The following is a 24,058-nucleotide window of genomic DNA, read 5'->3' as shown; positions in this document are numbered from 1 at the left end:
TTCTTCCCTTGTAAACCACTTAGAACTGTTTGTGGTATGGCGGTATATAAAAATAAAGTTATTATTATTATTATTTGGTCTGATCTGCCTTTAATCTTCACTGGCTCCCTGTACTTTCCAGAATTCACTTCAAATGTTCCTGTCTGGCTTTCAAGATAATTCATGGCATCCTTCCACCACTAATCCCTCTATCCTTCCTCGCCCAAACGCCTGCTACCACCAGATCCGCCCACAGACATAAACTATCCTTCCCCTCTCTACATGGCATCCCCCACGCAGGCAAACTGGGAAGATCCCTCCTCTCCAAAATCACGGGCCTTTGGAACGATCTCACTATCCCGCTGCGGAACCTGGGCTCCCTCCAACTGTTCCGGAAACAACTGAAAACCTGGCTTTTCTCTAATATATAACATCTCCTTCTTACTTCCCCTCTTTTCATATGCCCTTGTAAACTCTCTCTTCCCTCTCTTCTTGTATTTTTTTAAGCTTTGTAAACCGTGTCGAGCTCCGCTTCCGTGGAGATGATGCGGTATATAAACTTAAGGCTTAGTTTAGTTTAGTTTAGTTTAATGTGGAGATAAGAGTCTTGTCTGCTGATCAGACTCCTACCATCTGTAACGTCCTTCCATCTTGTACCCAGTTGCTCAAGCATCTTACTGTTACTGCAACAGATTCATCCATTGTTGCTGGCATCAAGGAGCATTTCCAGAATCTAATAGCCTCTTATTTTCCCGTTCATTCACTTCTACACCCATGTCTGAAAGACAATCCAATTACCTTCCCAGATGATGTACAAACATAGGCAACTGAATCTTTGGGAAGGTTGTACCAAAACCAGATCAAAATGGAAGGCTCTATTTGTGATTTATAAACATTGTCTCTTTTTATACTTTAATAAAAAAGATTTAAATATAAAATCATAAGTGTTCGAGGCTTGTGCAAATGAGGGCAGAGTCGGGACTAGAACAGAGCCTGTGGGAATGGGGTGGGGACGAGGACAGAGTCTGCGGGGACAGGCAGGGATGGGGACAGATTTTGTCCCCATGTCATTGTCTAGGTTGAGACACTTCAGCTTGGAAAAGAGACAGCTGAGGAGGGATATGATTGAGGTCTGCAAAATCGTGAGTGGTGTAGAAAGGTTAAAAGTGAATTAATTTTTCACCCTTTCAAAAAGTACAAAAATCAGGCGACAGTAAATGAAATTACATAAGAATAATTTTAAAATAAATAGGGGGAAATAGTTTATTACTCAAAGAATAGTTAAGCTCTGGAACTCATTGCCAAAGGATATGGTTACATTGGTTAGTGTAGCTGGGTTTAAGAAAGGTTTGGACAAGTTCCTGGAGGAAAAGTCTATAGACGCGGGAGAAGCCACCGCTTGCTCTGGATCAGTAGTGTGGAATGTTGCTACTGTTTGCATTTTTGCTAGGTACTGTGACCTGGATTGGCCATTTTTAGAAACAGGAGACTGGGCTAAATGGGGCTCCTGGATTCACAGATTTACATGTGTCATTTTTCAAACCTGTCCAAACTGCAGCCCCAGCACTGCCAGGTGCCCAATGCAGCTAAGCCTAGATATGATTAGGAACCCCCCACCTGTACTCACAGCCAGACCTAGGGAAAGTCGATTTCGGTCCACTCATTTACTCGGCTAAATGGCTTGGAAAATTTCTCTTTATGACATACATATTTTGTCTGGTACCCAAGGAGAAAGGTAGAGCTCTATTCATAGCCCTGGATGCTGAGAAAGCATTTGACAGAGCGGAATGGAGAGATCCATTTACCCTCCTGGAAAACTTTATTATGGGCTGCAAATTGTGAGCTGGATTTAGTAGTAGCTGAAAGACAGCACTCTGGACACAAATATAAGGAATTTAGGGATCCTTTTACTAAGGTGTGCTAAGGCTTTAATGTGCATAATAGCGCGTGCTAGACCTTAACCCAAGCTGGCGTTAGTTACATAAGAACATAAGCAGTGCCTCCGCCGGGTCAGACCATAGGTCCATCACGCCCAGCAGTCCGCTCCCGCGGCGGCCCAAACAGGTCATGACTCATGACCTGTCTAAATCACTAGAAGGGGCCCCCATGCCACCTTGGTTTCCTGATGAGTCTTATCTTCCCATCGAAGTCCTAGCCCTCCGGTCTTGCACATGCACGACCTGGTTGGGTTTCTATACTTTCTCAGTATCCCACGATCCCTTTATCCCCCAGGAATTTGTCCAGTCTCTGTTTGAATCCCTGTACCGTACTCTGCCCGATCACTTCCTCCGGTAGCGCATTCCAAGTGTCCACGACCCTTTGGGTGAAGAAAAACTTCCTTGCATTTGTTCTGAACCTATCTCCCTTCAGTTTCTCCGAATGCCCCCTCGTACCTGTTGTCCCCTTCAGCCTGAAGAATCTGTCCCTATCCACCCTCTCTATGCCCCTCATGATCTTGAAGGTCTCTATCATATCACCCCTGAGCCTCCTTTTTTCCAGAGAGAAGAGCCCCAGCCTATCCAACCTCTCGGCGTATGGGCAGTGTTCCAGCCCTCTTACCAGTTTCGTTACTCTCCTTTGGACTCTCTCAAGTACCGCCATGTCTTTCTTGAGGTACGGCGACCAATATTGAACGCAGTATTCCAGATGAGGACGCACCATCGATCGATACAATGGCATGATGACTTCCCTCGTCCTGGTTGTTATGCCCCTCTTCTAGAAGCGCGGTAATTTCCTGTGTGCGCTAAAAACACTAGCGCACCTTAGTAAAAGGAGCCCTTAGAGTTTTCTGAGGTGCCAGCCAGGGATGTCCTTAGATACACCCATATGTCAGCAGGACATTTTGCAAAGAGAGTGCAACAACCCAGGGGAATGGGTGAAATGGATCTTTAGATGAATGTTTCATTTCATTTCATTTTATTTCTTATATACCGCTATACCGTTAGGTTCGAAGCGGTTTACAGAAAATATACATTAAGGATATAATAAAAATAAGATAAGTAAAGATAGGTACTTAGAAATTCCCTTACAGTCCCGAAGGCTCACAATCTAGCTAAAGTACCTGGGAAAAACAATGAATGAATAGTAAAGATGTAAAAATAAAGACAGAGATAAAAACAAGATTTGAAACATCCCAGGAATGCATTGATCTCTGTAAGGCCACATTCTTTTTAAAGCAAAGTGTACATCCCAACAATAATATAGTGGATAAATTACATTAAATTAAAATTTTTTAAATTAGAACTAAAATATAGAAATATAAAAGAAAATATATGGACTTTGGAAGTGTGGAAAAAGGTATAGAGAAGGAATATGAATAGAAGGCGAAACCGCTAAACAATGGAATTTTTAAAGACGCTTTTAGTGATTAATTGAATTCTTGTTATTTTTAATATTTTATATTAAATTTCTTCCCCTTTTCCCAATGTTATTTTACCTTAATTGTTTCTTTTATACTGAATTGTATTTCTTCCTACAACTTTCCCTTTTTTGGATCATGTATGTTAAACAGTCTTGTAGGTTATGTTTAGTCATGTTATTTTACGTTATGTATTTTTACGATATTTTAATATGTTTAATATTTTATTAGTTATGTATGTTTACCCTAACTCTGTAATTTTTAGCTGTACATTGCTTAGAATTTGGAATAGGCGATTAATCAAATCCTATAATAAACTTGGAAACTTGCGTATGCAATGATGATTCTATAAGGACTGTTTGTATGTACCCTTCCTATTTATTAAATTAGTTTCCATACGCACTGGGGTGCAAAGTCATTGCGTTAGCTATTCATTTTGGGCATCCACATTTTCCTAGTGGATTTCTATGTCAGAAATTGCCGTGCTTAGACTCACGCTGCCATCTGAGAGATCGACTTTCCAAGTTTAATTTGTATTTGCTATATTTATTGATTTGGTTTTATATCCTGCCCTCCCCAAAGAGCTCAGATCAGGTTACGGTTTACATTCACAGTGTTACAAGTACTGCCCACTGGCAAAGCCATCTGAATAGTTCACAATCTAATCAGTGGTACCTGGGGCAGTGGAGGGTTAGGTGACTTGCCCAGGGTTACAGGGGGGTGGCACTGCGCTTGAACCCACAATTTCAGGGTGTTGAGGCAGCAGCTTTCACCACGAGGCCGTTTCGCCACTGGGAGGCTCTTCCTATTTCACTCAGAAAATTGCACAGAAACATGAGTCAGTATTGAAAGAGCTTTAACCAATCAAGAGAGGCTCTTCGCTGGTTAAATTGCTTGTATGGGGTAGAGACTGACAGAGGGACAAATTTTTCCTTGTCCCTGTGAGTTCTTTTCCTGTCCCTGCCCCTTTCCTGCAAGCTCCGTCCTCATCTGCACAAGCCTCAAACACTTTACAATCATAAGTAGCAACATTCTAGAGCAGTGTTTTTCAACCTTTTTACACCTATGGACCGGCAGAAATAAAATAATTATTCTGTGGACCGGCATCGGTCCGTGGACCGGCGGTTGAAGAACACTGGGCTAAGTCGTGAGCCAGACCCCGCCCATCTCTACCCAATCTCCACCCCAGACCCCGCCCCCATAATAGTACTGATTGCACCTTGCACGTCCCATGCCTCATCTGGAAGCCTTCCCTCTGACGTTGCAACGTCAGAGCGAAGGCTTCCGGTTCAGGCGCAGGATGCCCGTAGGAGCCACTGCCCGTGGCTTTGTGCGCTGAATCAGTTAGGAAGAGGGAGCTGGCTCAAATATAACGCCGCATCGATCGCACCGTGGGCCGGCAGTTGAAGAACACTGTTTTGGGCCTGATGCACGTGCTGGCGCTGTGGACCGGCACTGGTCCATGGAACGGCGGTTGAAGAACACTGTTCTAGAGCTCAGATTGTGATGTCATAATGCCTCATTCCACCAATGCCTAAGCTTCGTCCTCATCTGCCCAAGCCTCAAACACTTTCAAATCATAAGTGTTCGAGGCTTGTGTGGTTAAGGCAGAGCTTACAGGAATGGGGCAGGGACAGAGCCAAAACTTGCAGGGACGAGGAAATTGAGTTTCTGTGGGGACAGGCAAAAATTTGTTCCCATGTCATTCTCTAGTGTGGGGCTTCCCACTGATATTCAGCAGCACTTAAAGATGCCCTAAATAGTGCTGGGTTGAATCTGGGTTTAATACGCAGGATGTCCTGTGTTAAGATCAGGGATGGCTTAACCTATAGATGAGGTGAGGCTCTGGCCCAGGGTGCCGGTGCAAAAGGGCATCGAATGCCCACGCCCATGATGTCACCAGCCTATATGCTAAGCTACCCATGTGGCTTGAATACTTCCCTCCCCCTCCTCCCTCTTCCGATGCTGCTGCCTGGTCCCTGCAGGGTGCGACTTCACAGGCCAGCTGCTGTGAGGGGGAGGGGCCAGCATCAGCAGAGGAAAGTGCAGCCCTTCCCTCCTCTCTCCTCTGACGCTACTGGTTGACTGTGACGCTGGCCCTCTCTCCTCGCAGCAGCTGGCCTATGAAATCGCATCCTGCCGCATCAGAGGAGGGAGCGGGAACTGCCTGGGGCATGGGGCATAGACCGGGGTAGAGCAGGGCATGGGGTGGGGGCACCGATCTGGGGGGCGGGGCACGGATCAGGAGGTAGGGTCACAGGCTGGGGCGTCGCAATCTCTTGAGCCGGCCCTAGTTAAGATGCGCTAAGCCCAGATTCTAAGTGAAAGGGCCCCTTAGACTGTAAGCTCTCCAGGGTCAGGGAAATATGTCATGGTAACTTACCTTGAGCAACTACTGAAACGATGTGAGCTACATCCAAAATCCCTTCCACCTCCCCCTCCCCATTGAGGTCCGTTGCAGGTACATCCCAACCAGCATTCTGGTGGTGTTACATTTGCATATATATTTAATGTAAAAGTATACAATAGACGATCTCATTAGAGTAGAAGAAATAACTCAGTATAGCATCAGGGCTCTCTTTTATTGTTCTTCGCATGATTGTATATTCTGAGTAATTGTTGAGACTGAAATGGTAGAATTTGTCGACTCTGTATTCCCTATGACTATATCACTACGCATTGCAGTTCTTAATAACAACATATATATAATTTAAGAGTCATTAGGCAGTTTAAGAGATGAAAGGCTATGAAAACGAGGGAAAGAGCAGACTGAGAACCTTCAAAGGGAAGGTCTTGGAGCATGTAGTTTTCCTACACAATATCCTATGTCCAGAAATCCTACACCTTGGGCTCCTTTTATTAAGCCGCGCTAGCGGGGTTAACGCGCGCGACTTTTCATCACGCGCCAACCCCTCGCGCTGGCCTAAAAACTACCGCCTGCTCAAGAGGAGGCGGTAGCGGCTAGCAGTTTAGCGTGCGGTATTACGCGCGTTAAACCGCTGGCGAGTCTTTGTAAAAGGAGCCCCTTGTTTTGGAAAATATAGGGAGCCTTTTACTAAGGGGCACTAACCTATTTAGCACATGCTAAAGATTAGCACGCCCTTAAAGGCTAAGGTGCCCATAGACTATAATGGATGCCTTAGCATTTAGTGTGCGCTAAATCAGTTGGCGCGCCTTAGTAAAAGGACCCCATAAAAAGCTAATGTTTCACCCCAATCATTAGGGCACACTGAGGTACGTTTTCAAAGGGAGGCAGTTGGGATTTTAGGCATCAGAAAATAGGGCAGATACTCAGTAGCTAGAAGACTTCTATAATGACTCTAAAATATGGAGTTTGATACTAGAGAATGACATGGTGACAAAATTCATCACCGTTCCTGTCCCCACGGGAAACCATCTTCATGTCATTCTTTAAGGAGAGAGGGAAGAATCAGAGTATGAATGGCCACAACCACTGCCCCGCAAGCTTTGCTTTGAAGAATGCCGGTGTAGAAGGACTGAGGTTGAGATAAGACACTAAAGAATGACAGTCTTTGGTATCCAGAGCAGATATTGTGATGTCATAATACCTCATTCCATCAATGCCTAAGAGCCAGCCTCATCAGTGATGTCACAATGACTTCATCATCCTATAGTTGGCTCACATAAGAATCAGAGTATGAATGGCCACAACCACTGACCCTCAAGCTTTGCTTTGAAGAATGCTGGTGTAGAAGGACTGAGGCTGAAATAAACACTAAAAAATGAAATGGGATTATTTCCCGCGGTTATCCACGGGGACGGGAACGGTGATGAATTTTGTCACCGTGTCATTCTCTATTTGATACCTGTTACCATGGTCAAAACTGATGCATCCAAAATTATTCTACTCTAAAAAGCCTTTCCTGTCTTATCAAGCAGCGCAATATTTGAAATTCAGTCATGATCTATCATTTTTGGATGCTGTTTATTGGTTTCATTTCTGTAATTCCCGATGTTTGATTGGTTTTCTTCTATCTTGTTATCCGCATGGGACTTAATGGTATATGCAAACTATAAGACCATTTTGTATTGTATTGTGCTGTACAAATTAGCTGAGTGGAGGAGCAGCCTGGAGGTGGAGCGTGAGTGCACACGATAGGACCTGGAAGATGGCGAACTATGCCTGGGCAGGGTGAAGCCAGAGGAAACTCTGGTGGAGCTTCGTGGCGGATCTTGCCATACAAATCGGTCATCTGACCTGCCGGGTTTTGAAAAGCCGTCCAGACCCCCAGACCCCCTTTTGAGGACATGTCCGGGTAAATCCGAACATCTGTTAACCCTAACCTGGACTATCCTCTAAAAAGAGGACATGTCTGGGTTTTCTCAGACATCTGGTAACCCTAAGTCCTGTGCCCTCCTTGCTCTCATTCTTTTCTCTTCTCCTCTGTGAACTGTTTCCCTGTTCTTCTTTGCATATTTTATCACTGTTTACCCTTCACATCGTTATCCAGAGAGTCAATAAATCTAGAAATGTGTGTTCTCTCACCACCATAAGAACATAAGAATTGCCGCTGCTAGGTCAGACCAGTGGTCCATCATGCCCAGCAGTCCGCTCACGCGACGGCCCGCAAGTCAAAGACCAGTGCTCTAAATGTGTCCAGCCTCACCTGCGTACGTTCCAGTTTAGCAGGAACTTGTCCAACTTTGTCTTGAATCCCTGGAGGGTGTTTTCCCATATAACAGACTCTAGAAGAGCGTTCCAGTTTTCTACCACTCTCTGGGTGAAGAAGAACTTCCTTACGTTCCTACCTAATCTATCCCCTTTCAGCTTTAGAGAATGCCCTCTCATTCTCCCTACCTTGGAGAGGGTGAACAACCTGTCTATCTACTTTGTCTTGAGTCCCTGGAGGATGTTTTCCCCTATGACAGCCTCCAGAAGAGCGTTCCAGCTTTCTACCACTCTCTGGGTGAAGAAGAACTTCCTTACGTTCCTACGGAATCTATTCCCTTTCAACTTTAGAGAGTGCCCTCTCGTTCTCCCTACCTTGGAGAGGGTAAACAATCTCTCTTTATCTACTAAGTCTGTTCCCTTCAGTATCTTGAATGTTTCGATCATGTCCCCTCTTTAAGGGAGAAGAGGCCCAGTTTCTCTAATCTCTTTCCCCCTTGTGGTCCAAAATGGCTTCCATAATAGAGTCCTCATAATAGGGCACAGTCAGTGAATGAGGTGGACCATTGGGCTGGGCCTGACCAATATTTTGCCCAGTACAATATCAGCAACTAGAGAGCTGCTTGGGAGCCTTTGTCCTTGCCTCAGGGAAGTTAAGCAAATAAATCACTTTGAACCCAGGAACCAGCCAAATAAAGGGAAAACTAAAACAAATCACTGCTCAGAAGTTAAAAATGAAACCAAACGTGATATTTTATTAGTAACAGCATTTCCAGTCACTGCAGGTTAAAGTGCACACCTTTTTTTTTTTTTTTTTTTTAACTAACAAGGGCTCCTGAGTGAGAGGGAAAGAGATACAATGAGGTACTGGTAATAAAGGGGGAGTGAGGGGAAGAGCCCTTCCAATATTCAGGGGGTCCCAGTAGAATTATGGCATTTCCCTATCAACAAAGGATTCTATAAACAGGTCTCTATTACAGAGATTTTTCTGCAATTGTAGTCTGTTCCTCTTATAGAGGTTTCTGTAATCAGAGGTTTATCTCTATAAGAAAAGGTTCATAAAATGATGGGCTGCCCCTATAAGAGGTTCCTGCAATCAAGGGGATTCCATGAGAGGTTAAGCAGTTCATAGGTGTTTAAAGAGCCTATTTGATCAGAATCCGTTTAAACAAAAATGCAAAGAATATTGGCTTACAGAAAAGTGCCTGAAACAGAATTATAATTTTTTTTAAATATTTATATATGTACTTAATTTTGCTTCTTTTCTTGGTTTATAGAAAATATTTGCTTTCGTTTAAAACTTTGCTTTGATTCCACAGATGAAGGCAGAGCACTCCTGTCCTTCCATCCCCAGAGCGCCCATTTTGTGCTGTGTCAATTCTACAGTGCTGGCTCTGAGAATTGCGCACGGATCCATCCAGATCTAAGGTCCATGGTCTCTAAGCTCCGCCTCTTCCATGGTCTCTAAGCTCCGCCTCTTCCATCATCCAACTAGTATCCAGAGGGAAAAGGGGGTAGCAGTCACTGGGTGTTTTAAAAAGGTCAAAGGCCCTGAGGCTGCAGAAGGAGGAGCCAGATATGAAGCAACACTGCTAGAGAGAGGCATCTGGGGCCCAGGCCCTGAGAGGCCCCATCTGTGCCAGCATTGAGGGGACAGTCCAGTCCAATACAGTTCTCCCTCAATCGTCCATCCTCACTGCCATAACTAGCCCAATAATCTTCTTCCTCTGTTGGGGAGTCATACTTGGGGCTGTAAATATCATTTGACTGGAGGTCTTTATAGAAGGAGGAAGGGTTGGGCTCCCCAGTGCCCATTTTGCCATCTGCCAGGCCATAGAGATTGTTCAATGAGCTGTTGCTGCTTCCCCTAAGAACCTCGTTGCTGTTCCCATTATTCGGCCCCACTGGTTTCCACCTGGTTTTGGTGCTGAAGGTGCTGGTTCGGACCTGGTTGGGGTTGCTCAAGGGGCAGGCGAGGAAGTCGGACTCGGGCAGAAAGCGCAGATCCATTCCCTTGCGGTCAGCAGGCATCACACAGGAGACCTCGGAACTGGAGACCCGGAACTGCTGGAACCAGCGCCAGAGGGATCGTGCCCGGCAGTCACAAACCCAAGGGTTATTGTTGAGGCGCAGGAACTCCAGGGCGGGCAGGTCAGACATGGTCTCCCCAGACAGGGCTGGCAGGGAGTTGTTGAAGAGGTACAGGATGGTGACCTTGTAGAGGTCACGGAAGGCCCAGCGGTGGATCTGATGGATGCGGTTCATGTGGAGCAAAAGGCGATCCAGGCCTGTCAGACCCCGGAATACATTCTCAGAGAGAACCCGGATTCGGTTACCGTGCAGAAAGAGGTGGGTCAGATTCGAGAGATCCACAAAGAGGTCGTCCTGCATGAGAAAGTGAGACAGAGAAAGCGCAATGAGAAAATCTGGCAGGGGAGGATGTGGTACAAGAGAAATGGAGTGAGAGGGAAAGAATGACTTCAGGGAAGCAAAGAGGAAATGAGAAATGTACAAAAGAGAAAATTGGAAAGAAAGACAGTGACAGATAGACAAAAGGATAGAACGGGAGAACAGAGCATGTGAGAAACTCACAGAAAGAAATTGCATCAAAGAAAGTCAGGGAACGAAAGTGAGATGGAGAGAGTTAAACACTTCCTGCATTTCAGCTCTTACATTATTAAAGGCTCTCTCTGAATAAGCTCAGATATTGGGGGTATGAAATGATGACATGGAGGTGGGGGCTTGTCTTATTAAATGTGAAGCAGCCAGGGCCTCTTCGATCGCTCATTATCTGCTTTTAAGTGCTCGGCCTGAGCTGGATTGAAGTGAGTGTTTGGGAAGAAGGTAAAAGCTGCAATCTGTCCACAAGCAATTAAAAGAGAGAATTATTAGGAAGAAAAAAGCTGCTCAGTTCTCAGTACTAGGAGAGCAGATACCGGGTGGGACTGAGGTACACTGGTAGATCTGTGTGGGAGCTTCAGTACTAGGAGAGCAGAGGGTGGTGTAGGGTATATGACTGAGGTTCATTGGCAGAGCTGTGTGATAATCTCAGTACTAGGAGAGCAGGGGTGGTATGGGGCAGACTGAGGTATCTTGGAAGAGATTTGTGGAAGTCTCAGTATTAGGAGAGCAGGGATTGGTGCAGGGCAGAACTGAGGTTCATTGGCAGAGCTGTGTGATGATCTCAGTACTAGGAGAGCAGGGGTGGTATGGGGCAGGCTGAGGTATCTTGGAAGAGATTTGTGGAAGTCTCAGTATTAGGAGAGCAGGGATTGGTGCAGGGCAGAACTGAGGTTCATTGGCAGAGCTGTGTGATAATCTCAGTACTAGGAGAGCAGGGGTGGTATGGGGCAGACTGAGGTATCTTGGAAGAGATTTGTGGAAGTCTCAGTATTAGGAGAGCAGGGATTGGTGCAGGGCAGAACTGAGGTTCATTGGCAGAGCTGTGTGATAATCTCAGTACTAGGAGAGCAGGGGTGGTATGGGGCAGACTGAGGTATCTTGGAAGAGATTTGTGGAAGTCTCAGTATTAGGAGAGCAGGGATTGGTGCAGGGCAGAACTGAGGTTCATTGGCAGAGCTGTGTGATGATCTCAGTACTAGGAGAGCAGGGGTGGTATGGGGCAGACTGAGGTATCTTGGAAGAGATTTGTGGAAGTCTCAGTATTAGGAGAGCAGGGATTGGTGCAGGGCAGAACTGAGGTTCATTGGCAGAGCTGTGTGATGATCTCAGTACTAGGAGAGCAGGGGTGGTATGGGGCAGACTGAGGTATCTTGGAAGAGATTTGTGGAAGTCTCAGTATTAGGAGAGCAGGGATTGGTGCAGGGCAGAACTGAGGTTCATTGGCAGAGCTGTGTGATGATCTCAGTACTAGGAGAGCAGGGGTGGTATGGGGCAGACTGAGGTATCTTGGAAGAGATTTGTGGAAGTCTCAGTATTAGGAGAGCAGGGATTGGTGCAGGGCAGAACTGAGGTTCATTGGCAGAGCTGTGTGATGATCTCAGTACTAGGAGAGCAGGGGTGGTATGGGGCAGACTGAGGTATCTTGGAAGAGATTTGTGGAAGTCTCAGTATTAGGAGAGCAGGGATTGGTGCAGGGCAGAACTGAGGTTCATTGGCAGAGCTGTGTGATGATCTCAGTACTAGGAGAGCAGGGGTGGTATGGGGCAGACTGAGGTATCTTGGAAGAGATTTGTGGAAGTCTCAGTATTAGGAGAGCAGGGATTGGTGCAGGGCAGAACTGAGGTTCATTGGCAGAGCTGTGTGATGATCTCAGTACTAGGAGAGCAGGGGTGGTATGGGGCAGACTGAGGTATCTTGGAAGAGATTTGTGGAAGTCTCAGTATTAGGAGAGCAGGGATTGGTGCAGGGCAGAACTGAGGTTCATTGGCAGAGCTGTGTGATGATCTCAGTACTAGGAGAGCAGGGGTGGTATGGGGCAGACTGAGGTATCTTGGAAGAGATTTGTGGGAGTGATGCAAATCAAGCCTAAGTGATTATCATAGCTGTAAGAGATTATATACTAGCCATTTTTAACAGATATGAGCCACAGAAAGCCTGGTTTCTGATCACACTTCTCACCACGGTCTCTTATTTGGGTGTCTTGTTTTTGATGGAAGGATATATTGAATTGTAACAGTAAAGTCCATTAAATTTAAGACCAAAATGATGCTTCCTCTTACCTGCAGGTAGAGGAGGTGGTTGTCCTGCAGGTAAAGGTATTGTAGGCTGAAGAGGTGTCGGAAGAGTGTGCTGGGCAGGCTGCTGAGCTGGCAGCGGTAGAGGTGCAGCGACTGGAGCTTCACCAGGCCTTGGAAGGTCTCGGGGTCCAGCGTGCGCAGGTGACGATTGTCGCCCAGGTCCAGCTCTTCCAGCTTGCGCAGCTCCCGGAAGGTGCCAGGCTGGATGGATGAGATGTTGTTGGAATAGAGCCAGAGCATGGCAACATGGGGGCTGAAGGTGCCCACCCGCAGGTCCCTGATCAGGTTGTTCTGCAAGAAAATGCGCTGTGCGTTGGCAGGGATCCCCAGCGGTACACGGGAGAAATTGTGAGACTGGCAGCTGACGGTGGGAGGGGAGAAGTAGCAGGTGCAGAGGCTGGGGCAGCTTGTGGACCCTTGTTGGCAGGAGAGGAGAAGAAGCAGCAGGTGGAGAGCATCTCGAGTGGAGCCTGAAGAAAGAGAGAGAGAAAGGAAATGTGAGAAGGCAGTTTAGCTACATGAGAGAGCTGCCACCCAAGCCAGGTCAAGATTCACAATGATCCTGAACCTGTCCTTGCTTTTCCCAACGCCTAGCTCCAAGTTGTCTGAGAAAACAACTACACTTCCCAGAATGCTTTAAGACAGAGGCTCACTGATCAGGAATCTTAATGCTGCTCTTGTATCACAAGTAGGGATTCTCTAATTTCAGTGGTAACTTTTATACCTAAACATAGAATGGTGATGGTTAAAAAAAAAAAGTCACCAGTTCTGGAAAGCTATCTGAAAAAGAAAAAAAAAAATCATTTTGCCAATAATATCATCAGGGTTATCAACCATCTCTATAATTTTACTGCTCTGAACTATATAGACTTCTTATTCTGATTTTTGTTTCAAGTTTTATTTAAAATCTGAAAAATCGCTTAATCACATTTCAGAGCGATGAATCACAAAATGTCCAGTGGATTAAAACAAGGACTAGGATCAGATGATTATAAAAACTAAGGATCTAGGTGTCAGTCTTAAAAAAATAACAAACCCTTGGATGCATCCGGTCCTGTCCCTAGCAGCAGAATCAGAGCTGTTGAATCACCCAGTTCTAGGAGGGAGAATTTGGGGCCAATCCTGCTTTTGAACGGACAACTTACATCAGTGTATTGTACACTGTGTGCCTCCTGAGATTTCAGGTGTGCCGCGATACACTGGAGAAGAGAACTGCCGGCGCCAGATGACGGGCTACAGGACGTGCCTCTCGCGAAGAGATGCATGTCATGTATGCAATCTCCCTACGCCGGCACCTCTTCTGTCTGCTGGTCCTTCTCTCCAGCGCAGGTTCTTCTCTCGGCTCAAGGCCCATTTGAAGGGCCTTTGCGCATGCGCTGACATCATGCATGTATGTGACATCATCATGCCCACACCAGCGCACTTCCAGGTGTCTCAAGCCGGGGCCACCACGTTTAGTGTGCCCTGGCTTGAAAAAGATTATGAGACACTGACTTACACCCTGAAGCAGTATGGGCTTTATAGTTCCTGAATCTACCCATTGAAATTGATGCTGCAGGTCCTATAACGCCCCTTGATAGGGTAGTCAGAAAAGCCAGGAGTACTCTATAATCTCCCTCTTAGAACTGAGTAACGATAGCTCTACAATAGTGAGGCCAGTAGCTTATTTGCTCCCTGTAGGAGCGCAAGGACTGGGTCCAGTCACATGGTAGAGACAGTTGCCAGACAGGCTGATCTAGTCCTGGTTTTCCTTTACTGCGTTTTTATTTCAATTCTGGTTTTCTTAAGACAGTAGTTTTCAAATCTGTTCTGGTGACTCCCCTTAGCCAGCTGGATTTTCTAGATATTGTAATGAAAATACTTGAGATATATTTGCACACACTGGAGACCTAGTACACTACATGCAAATTCAGAGATGCCGAGCTACCAAGTTTCAGGATGGAAATTTTAGGCCAGTGCTAGATTTCTGACCAACCCATCCTGGTGCATTATGGGATTTGCAGCACTGATTTCAATGGGCAAAAGTAAGTATGTGTGTGTTAGGGCAGTGTTTCTCAACTCGGTGACGGAGTGCCCCCTTGCCAGTCTGGTTTTCAAGTATCCACCATGAAATACATTTGCATATAATGGAGGCAGTGTATGCAAATCAAGTTTACGCAAATTCATTGTGGATATTCTGAAAACCTGACTGGCCAGGGGGTACTCCAGGACCGTGTTGAGAAACATATGTATACCATATGGCTCCAGAAAAAAGAGGACGGATTGAGACATCCGGGTTTTACTTCCATTGAAGAGCTTAACCTGAAGGTTGTATGCTGTGAGAGCTCGCCCTGCATGAGACAATATCCTCTTATTCATGTATTACTAGAGCACAAAATTATTTTTCTTACATGTACAGCTTCCTTAATACCTGTAGTTTGATGATGGCTGAAAATAAAACACCAAAAACAGACTTGCAATATAATATTCCTTCTGGACTCAAGAGACACAAATTCTCACAACCCACATCAGACAAAGGCCCTAATTCTATAAAAAGCGCTTAACTTGGGCCCTTTTTTTTTACTAAGCTGCAGTAGAGGTTTCTACCGTGTCTGGAGCGCTAAATGCGCCGATGCGCCAATGCTCATAGGAATTCTATGAGTGTCGGAGCATTTAGCCCTCTGGGCCATGGTAGAAACTTCCACTGCAGCTTAGTAAAAGGGGAAATTAATTTTTTAATTGAACAGTGCCATTAAAAAACAATTTAAGAAAATAAATTTTGGGGTAGGTACTTAACTTGGTAGTATGTGCTCTGTAGGCATTTACACGGAGGCATCTACCCTCACTTACCCGAAAAGTAGGCCTAGTTAAGAGCATGGAAAGAGTTAGGTATCAGTATTTTAGGCCAAGAAAACCCTAGGTCTAGCTTAATATACTGGTGCTTAAGTTGGAGATGCCAAGAGGTGCTTAACTCAAGTTTCTACAAATGGTACCTAACTTTGAATGGCATGCGATAGGTGCTATTTTCAACGGCACCTACTGATTTGGGTAATGTTTATAGAACCGGGCCCAAAATGTCTAAAGAGGAAAAAGGTAAACCTCACGATACGATTCTATCTGAAATTCATACTTTAAAGGGTATGCTAAAAACACAACTTGAATTAACAAGAGAAAATTTAAACAACAAGTTTAATCTCTCTTAACAACTATTAGAAGATCTAGAAGAGCAAACAAACCAACTCGAATCAGTGCTGACCTTGAAGATTTATCTAATAGGAGTGGGAGATCTAATATAAGAATTCTGGCCAGAGAAGAGCGACTAAGATGGTTAAGGGTTTGGAGGAGTTACCGTACAGTGAAATATTAGAGAAACTGGGCCTTTTCTCCCTCGAACAGAGGAGATTGAGAGGGGACATGATCAAAACATTCAAGGTACTGAAGGGAATAGACTTAGTAGATAAGGACAAGTTGTTCACCTTCTCCAAGGTAGGGAGAACGAGAGGGCACTCTCTAAAACTGAAAGGGGATAGATTCCGTACGAACGTAGGGAAGTTCTTCTTCACCCAGAGAGTGGTAGAAAACTGAAACGCTCTTCGGAGTCTGTCGTAGGGGAAAACACCCTCCAGGGATTCAAGACAAAGCTGGAAAAGTTCCTGCTGAACCGGAATGTACTCAAGTAGGGCTAGTCTCAGTTAGGGCGCTGGTATTTGACCAGAGGGCCGCCGCGTGAGTGGACTGCTGGGCACGATGGACCACTGGTCTGACCCAGCAGCGGCAATTCTTATGTTCTTATGTTCTTACCAGAGGGACAAGATATGATTTTCTTCCTAGCTGCATGGATCCCAAAACTGAGATGTTTCATTTGAGCTGCCATTTGAAAGAGCCCACAGTGCCAGTAGTAGCCAACCTACTGAGATACCAATATGCTGTTCTCATTTTGAATGCTGCAAGACAACAAAAACAACCCATCTACCAAGGTTAACCCCCCCCCCCATCATACCCGATCTTGCCACAACCACCACAACAAAGAAGAAATGATCTGGAAACTAAATATGGATTACCGTATTCTGCACAAATGCTTGCTACCTTCGCTAACAAAGCCATCTCTTACATACCCTGTTTCCCCGATGGTAAGACACTGTCTTATTTTTTTTGGAAGGCCAAACTATGCTCTAGGGCTTATTTTCGGGGGGATGCCTTATTTACCCATGAAGAAGACTACAGTACACAGTTATTGTTGAAAAAAACCAGAATTTTATTACGTTCGCGATAGGTACGTTCGCAATGCGTTCATTGGAGGAAGAAAACGGTCGGCTGAAGAATCGGTCGGCCGAAAAATCGTACCGTGTATGGCCAGCTTTATCCATCATACCATATATTGTACCATTTAATGTCCCCAATGTTCTCCATCAGGGAAACACAGTAAAGAGATTATTCTGTAGTGCAGCATCAGAGGGGACTTGACAATGTGAAACCATTGTTTATATACCGTATGCATTTTAAACAGGCTTTATATACAGTAAGTGGTGTTGCTCACAGCAAAAGAAACCTGTCTGCGTGTCTCACTTTTGGATGTTCTGGCCGTGAACAAACTCCTGCAGTCTCCGTTAGGGAGGGATGAGGGAAGCTGCCTGTGTTTCCTTGCGCGGAGTCACGTGCGCGTGCTGCAGTCCTGTCACTTCCTCCTCTTCACTTCATGACGAGGCGCGGCACGCAGCCATGGAGGCAAATACGGTAGACGGAGGGACCACACGGAGTCACCCACCGTACCACCCGATTCGGGTAAGCGCAGGTATCGGTGGGTGGCTTATTTGCGGGGGGGGGGGGGGGTGCCTTATTTTACATTTTTTTCTAAAAAGGGGGGGCTGTCTTATTTGATGGCCCTGCCTTATCATCGGGGAAACACGGTAGATCCAAACGCTCTCCAGAAATGTATCAATGCAGTGCTCCAGGTGACTTATTGTAAACAGACTTGATTAACATCCAGATTTGTTCTCAATTCTTTCATATGCTCATTAAATCAAAACCAGGCAGTACAGATCCCATACTGCTTTAGAATTTAAACCAGGAATGTCCTAAAATCTCTAGTCTGGATCCATATTTGCGCTACACAGTTAATCCAGTCCTTGGTTTACCCCCATTGCATGCAGGGGCTTGTAGTTCTGATTTCCCTAGGGCCTAGGAAAAACAAGACTACAAATCTCTGCCTGCAATAGGATAAACCCAGGACTGGTTCAATCCGTTGAGAGGCTCTAGATCCAGTCAGCAAATTTATATCTCATACATATTTGTTGTGAATCCTGGAAACCCAGCCGACTGTCGGATCAGTGACGCAGGCTTGGGAACTACTGACTTGGAAAAAGGAATGCTATATAACTACCGTGTTAAAATCAGGACTGAAACAGCTTGGTCAGAGAGAGAGAAAAAAAGAGCCAGCTGCCAACCCTAAAACTGCTCTTTCTGCTGGGCCTACACTGGGCTTGCCCAAGAGCTCAATTCTCAGGCTGGTTTGTTTGGCAGCCGGTTCTTGAAAGTGGGATCCAGGCAGGAAGCCATCCTGCCCTGGCTGGACCCCAGGACTGCCTGCCGCCAACGCAGAAAAGCTGCCTCTCCAACATTACTCGGATCAGGAGATGCTTGAAAGGAGTGATACCTTAAATAAAGAAAAGCTATCAGAGTTTTTAGCAGCAGGAAAATTATTAGATGTCAACCTCAAGCGAAAAGATGTCCGACAGCTCCCAGCAGCACAAGTGTCAGGAAATCCCTGACAAAAGCAGAAATAGTGTACAAAAAGTAAAAAATAAAATAAAATAAATTAGTAAATGATAAACAGAACATTTCACATAAAATCCTAGACAGTGCCCAAGGGTACTGGTATATTTTCAAAACTTTCATTTCTACTGTGCAGCCAGAGGCATACAAAGGCAGTCATATACATTAGAACAGAAGTCTGGCTGGGGGGGCGCTGTTGAGCCCGACTAAGATGGTCGTCTGAACACTCGGCTCCGGCAACCCTTACTGTTTTCTTTATCTTCTGCTGCACTCTACTCGATTCTGATTCCTGAATTCTACACTAATTACTATCTAAACGATGGCTACAGCCAAAACTGGCAAAAGACATAAGCCCGAACCTCAATCACCGGCAAAAGGGTGGCTAAACTCTCAAGGATTTTCAATGCACATTCTGCTACAAAGGAGGCTTACCCCCTCTTTTCCTAAGGTGCGCTAATCGATTAGCATGTGCTAAACGCTAACGCAGGGATCTCAAAGTCCATCCTTGAGGGCCGCAATCCAGTCGGGTTTTCAGGATTTCCCCAATGAATATGCATTGAAAGTAGTGCATGCACATAGATCTCATGCATACTCATTGGGGCAATCTTGAAAACCCGACTGGATTGCGGCCCTCAAGGAGGGACTTTGAGACCCCTGCGCTAACGCGTCCATAGACTAACATGCATGCGTTAGCATTTCGTGCACCTTAGTGAAAGAGGGCCTAAGTTTGCTTCTGATTGAAACTGCTTAGGCCAGGGGTAGGGAACTCCGGTCCTCGAGAGCCATATGCCAGTCAGGTTTTCAGGATTTCCCCAATGAATATGCATGAGATCTATTTGCATGCATTGCTTTCAATCCATATTCATTGGGGAAATCCTGAAAACCCGACCGGAATACAGCTCTCAAGGACCGGAGTTCCCTACCCCTGGCTTAGGTAATAATCTCTGAAAAATCCCATGTTTTGCCAGTTTCACTAATCCAAATAACTATGTCTGTTGTCTCTTTGTAAAAAGTTGAAATACAAATGGAGAAGTAAAGCCCTATGGTCTGAGCACAGTGTATGTTTATGGTTATTAAAAAAATTTGATATACCGCTCCCGCATTTTCATGAATATTCAGATAGGAAACGCCATTGAACATATTCAGATAGGAAAAGTAAAGATAAGGAAAGAGATATATACATATTCTAACAAGTATTCCCTACAAAAATAAAAATTACTTTAAAAAAAATAAAAATAAAGTAACCTTAAGCAAATTAGACATTTTAAAACAGAGAAATTAGACTGAAGTAAAATAAAGGTCCAATTAAATAAAGGCTCAAATCACATTCAAGGCAACAGCAGGCCATAATGGTAGAAGAGACAGGAGGGTCTGTGCGTGAATATTACGATCCCCTCAGAAATCTTCCTGGCTCTGTATCGAACGGCAGTAAAACCAGTTGGTACACAGTGAAAGAGATCTTCAAGCAAGACCTAGGAGAAAAGCCCAGACTAGAAAAAGTACGATTTCCTTAATAGTAGCAGACAGCTTTCATCACAGTGTTAAGAGGTACCCAAATCATGAAAGGAAGGGTAGCAAAGGCAGTCCCTGGCAGTTGAAGCACAGGTCGCACTCATGTCCGTGCACGCCTCGTCTACGCTGTTCATGTCTGGGACCCTGCAGAAAGACAACCCAGCCTCCCTCCGTTAGTGTACTGAGAGTTACCAACTCATACTCGTAGAGTTGAACCCCAAGGCAATGAGCCAGCCCTGCCTGTATCAGGCATGTAGCCAGACACCCAATTTTGGGTGGTCCTGAGCCCAAAGTGGATGGGCACGAGAACCCCTCCCTTGCAAGGCAACTGGGCATCTCTTAACTCTACCTTCCCTACCCGTTACCTTTTAAAGCCTTAAAATCCTGGTTCATACCAGTCCCAAGCCTTCCCTCTGACCTGGTCCAGCTTATGCAGAAAGAGGAAGTTGCATCACTGGGAAAACTCAGGGCCAGCATGCATGAGCCATTTGAGCTGCTGCTTACTGCCAGCAAAGAAATGAAGGTTTTAAAAGGTTTGGAGGAGGGAGGGGGGATAGAGTTGATTGAGGCCCAAACACCTGCAGGGGAGGGGAGAGAGAGATGCTGGGTGTCTTCAGCTGGCGGGGCTTGGGGAGCCCTGCCAGCCGCATCAAAGATGTGCTGCTGCTGAGTGAGCCTGAGCTCAAAACAGGTGGGCCTGTGTTCACCTGGGCCAACCAATGGCTATGCCCAATTGCTCTGATTTCCCTAAAGATTTCCTTTTATTAAGGTGCACTAATCGATTTAGCGTGGGCTAAATGCTAAGAGGCCCATAGGAATACAATGGATGTCTTAGCATTTAGCACACTTAATAAAAGGACCCCTATATACTTTACTGCCTCCTTATCTTTCTGGGCTAGGTTTTATTTTTAATTATTTGTATTCTGCTCAATCTAAAAACAATTCATGGCGGATTCCACTTTCAAACATACATAAAAATTCAGTAACATATACAAAACAACTTTATAAAAATTACAGATATAAAAAATACAATCAGTAGACTTAACCAAAACCCATCAAACACCTACTAAAAACTGACTCACATAAAATAACGCAAACAGTTCTGCGGAGAGTTAATAAAATCTTATGAACCTTTCCTTAGACCAGGGGTAGGCAATTCTGGTCCTCGAGAGCCGGAGCCAGGTCAGGATTTCAGGATATCTACAATGAATACGTATGAGATGGATTTGCATGTACTGCCTCCTTGAGATGCAAATCTATCTCATGCATATTTATTGTGGATATCCTGAAAACCTGACCCGGCTCCGGCTCTCGAGGACCGGAATTGCCTACCCCTGGCTTAGAGGCTTAGACTAAATTCCATCATATGTCTGAACAAAAAGATTTATAACATTATATAAGGTAAATGTGAAGTATTCGGGACAGAGAATCTGGTTTTTGGCTATCTGTCTCCCAGTGCAGACAAAATAAAACGCATCCACATATTGCTATGATAACTGGTTATTGGTGGATGGAAATCTTAGAGACCTTGAACTGGGCTGTTTCAGATTGCCCAGAGATACTGGTTATAGCTTGGTAAGAAATTTATTCTTACTCCGGTATGACTGGGTCTTTCAGTCTGGCCCCTTCAGTGCCTCTGAATATTTATTTTATTTTCCTTCTGTTAATGCAAAGGCACTCTGGCATTATAGAAACTTTGAAAGTGATTTATTTGACTGAATAAGTAACTTGGCCAAGTACTTCTGATATTTCTGTTTCACAGCTGGGAATATTTCCGTTTTAATCTCAGTATTTCACTCTGTGAGTTAGTTTGGGGATATTCTTCTTTCCTATCTGAAGGATGTCAGATGAAATTGAATGTGGACAAATGCAAAATGATGCACTTGGGAAGAATAACCTGAATCACAGTTACCGGATGCTAGGGTCCCCCTTGGGGATTAGCGCCCACGAAAAAGATCTGGGTATCATCGTAGACATGGTAGGCGCCTTGTTGCAGAATCGCTGCTCTTAAGCGCTCCGCTAGGCGCCTCACTTGTAGTTGTTCCTAGAGCTGGCCTATTTCTTGGGCGTCTCCAAAATTGGTTCCGCTCAGCGTGATTCATTAAACAGGACCCAATTTTACATGAATCGCGCTGAACAGTGCCTAACTTTTGGGCGCTTCTTTTCGAATTTGCCCTTATTTGGGAGCCATTAACAAGATACTGTAAAGATTGAAATTAATGCATAGAATAAATATGAATTCCCTTTTGTTCATACACGTCCAGGGTGGGGTGGGGGGTGGGTAGGAATATTTTATGATTTCTTTTGATTATGATTAATTGTTGGGTAGAAGGGAGGGGGGATATTTGATGAGAGTGATAATTTGATGATATAATAAGTAATGTTAAAGTATAAAATGATTGTATTTTGTGTTATACTTAAAAAAAAGAGAAGAATTTGGCCTTAAGTGTATGCTAAAACTGTATTCCCTCAATACGAGTATTCAACCGATAGTGGTCGCTTTTTTAAAACTGCTGATTGTCACTGGTTAAATTATCCCCTGATATTCAGTGCCAGTGCCATCAAAAAGATGAAAAATTGCCCCCGCATATGTTAAAGAAGCATTCAGGTGCAATAATATTAACATAAGACAGGGGGCACAGGCACTGACCCTTAAGCCTTGCATTGAAAAATGCTGGTGTAGAAGGACTGAGGTTGAGATAGACATTAAAGAATGCCAGTCTCTGGTATCCAGAGCAGATATTGTGATGTCATAATGCCTCATTCCACCAGTGCCTAAGAGCAAATCACATCAGTGATGTCACAATGGCTTCATTATCCTTGGCTCCCATAAGAATCAGAGTATGAATGGCCACAACCACTGACCCGCAAGCTTTGCTTTGAAGAATGCTGGTGTAGAAGGACCGAGGTTGAAACAGACACTACAGAATGACAGTCTCTGGTATCCAGAGCAGATATTGTGATGTCATAATGCCTCATTCCACCAATGTCTTAAGAGCCAATCACATAGTGATGTCACAATGGGTTCATTATCCTATTCTTGGCTCACATAAGAATCAGAGTATGAATGGGCCCAGCCTCTGACCCTCAAGCCTTGCATTGAAGAATGCTGGTGTAGAAGGACTGAGGTTGAGATAGACACTAAAGAATGACATGGGATGGTTTCCCGTGGTTATCCGTGGTTAACAGTGATAAATTATGTCACCGTGTCATTCTCTACCCAAGACGTTCTACTGCAGCAGAAACATTTGCCTGAAATTCGAGACATTTCTGGGTATTTTATTTTTTGACAGGCTGGAGCTCAGCACATTAAGCTCACAATACAGCTGAGATTTTAATGAATAAAACCCCCAGAATTTCATGAGCCAACAGCTCAATGGTGTCGAAGGCTTCGTGAACGTGTCAAGGTTGAAGGGCACTTGTGAATTAACTAAGAACCACCCCCTCATTATACGAATGTATTTTGAAAGGTCATACTAAATGTTTAAACCAGTGTTTTCCCAATTTGGTTCTGGAGTACCCCCTTGCCAGTAAGGCTATCCAGAGTGAATATATAAGAGATTGACTTCATACACTGCCTCCAATGTATGCAAATCTTTTTCATTTTTTCAGTTCCAAGCGATTACTCTGTGAATCATGAAGAGAGAGAAAAGATCCTCAACTACCAAGAAATGGAGTCCGAGACCAAGAAAATTAGGTAGGAAGACACAGAAATATTTCCCATTGTGTTGGGAGCTAACAGGCTTAATTAAAAAAAAGAATTTTTAAGCACATCTGAATAAGTTGCCTATAAATGTTACATCTTATGACCTCCAGAAGGAAGGTCTCTTTTGGCATGATGCAAGTAATACAGCGAGCACTGGCAATAATTTTGAGACACTAAGATCCACATACCCTGGCTTAGGAGTGCTGTTCATTACCGTCATGGCATGCCCATTTGGAGACATTGCCCCTAAGAGAGACCTGGCAGACTGAAAAAATCAATTGGTCAGGCAGACAGACTTAACACCACAATGGCTAATAACATGGGGAAAAAAAATTCTTCTTCCAAAGGGAAATCCAACTAAGATTCCTATAAATTATAGACCACTAATTTGTTTACCTACAATCTATAAGCTTTTCACTGCA

The 24,058-nt window shown here is 44.7% G+C and overlaps 1 protein-coding gene across 3 annotated transcripts in view; it reads right to left on the bottom strand.

Annotated features, from left to right (window-relative positions):
* Positions 1 to 8,695: 8,695 nt before the first annotated feature.
* The window catches only part of RTN4RL2 (reticulon 4 receptor like 2), a 48,740-nt gene continuing 33,377 nt past the window's right edge, over positions 8,696 to 24,058 (bottom strand). Inside the window, exons 1-3 of one of the 3 annotated variants that reach the window (XM_033920032.1) lie at positions 20,296 to 20,419; positions 12,650 to 13,137; positions 8,696 to 10,352 (exon numbers count right to left, since the gene is read on the bottom strand). In XM_033920032.1, the coding sequence (XP_033775923.1) occupies positions 9,510 to 10,352; positions 12,650 to 13,137; positions 20,296 to 20,407 (1,443 nt within the window). In that variant the 5' untranslated portion in view covers positions 20,408 to 20,419 and the 3' untranslated portion in view covers positions 8,696 to 9,509. Of the gene's footprint in view, positions 10,353 to 12,649; positions 13,138 to 13,812; positions 14,709 to 20,295; positions 20,420 to 24,058 lie in introns of those variants that run through there. The other 2 variants (XM_033920034.1, XM_033920033.1) reach the window with 2 other exon arrangements.

The sequence above is a fragment of the Geotrypetes seraphini genome, chromosome 14, assembly GCF_902459505.1.
Source record: "Geotrypetes seraphini chromosome 14, aGeoSer1.1, whole genome shotgun sequence".
Lineage (NCBI taxonomy): Eukaryota > Metazoa > Chordata > Amphibia > Gymnophiona > Dermophiidae > Geotrypetes > Geotrypetes seraphini.
This window is presented reverse-complemented; position numbering and strand designations above follow the sequence as displayed.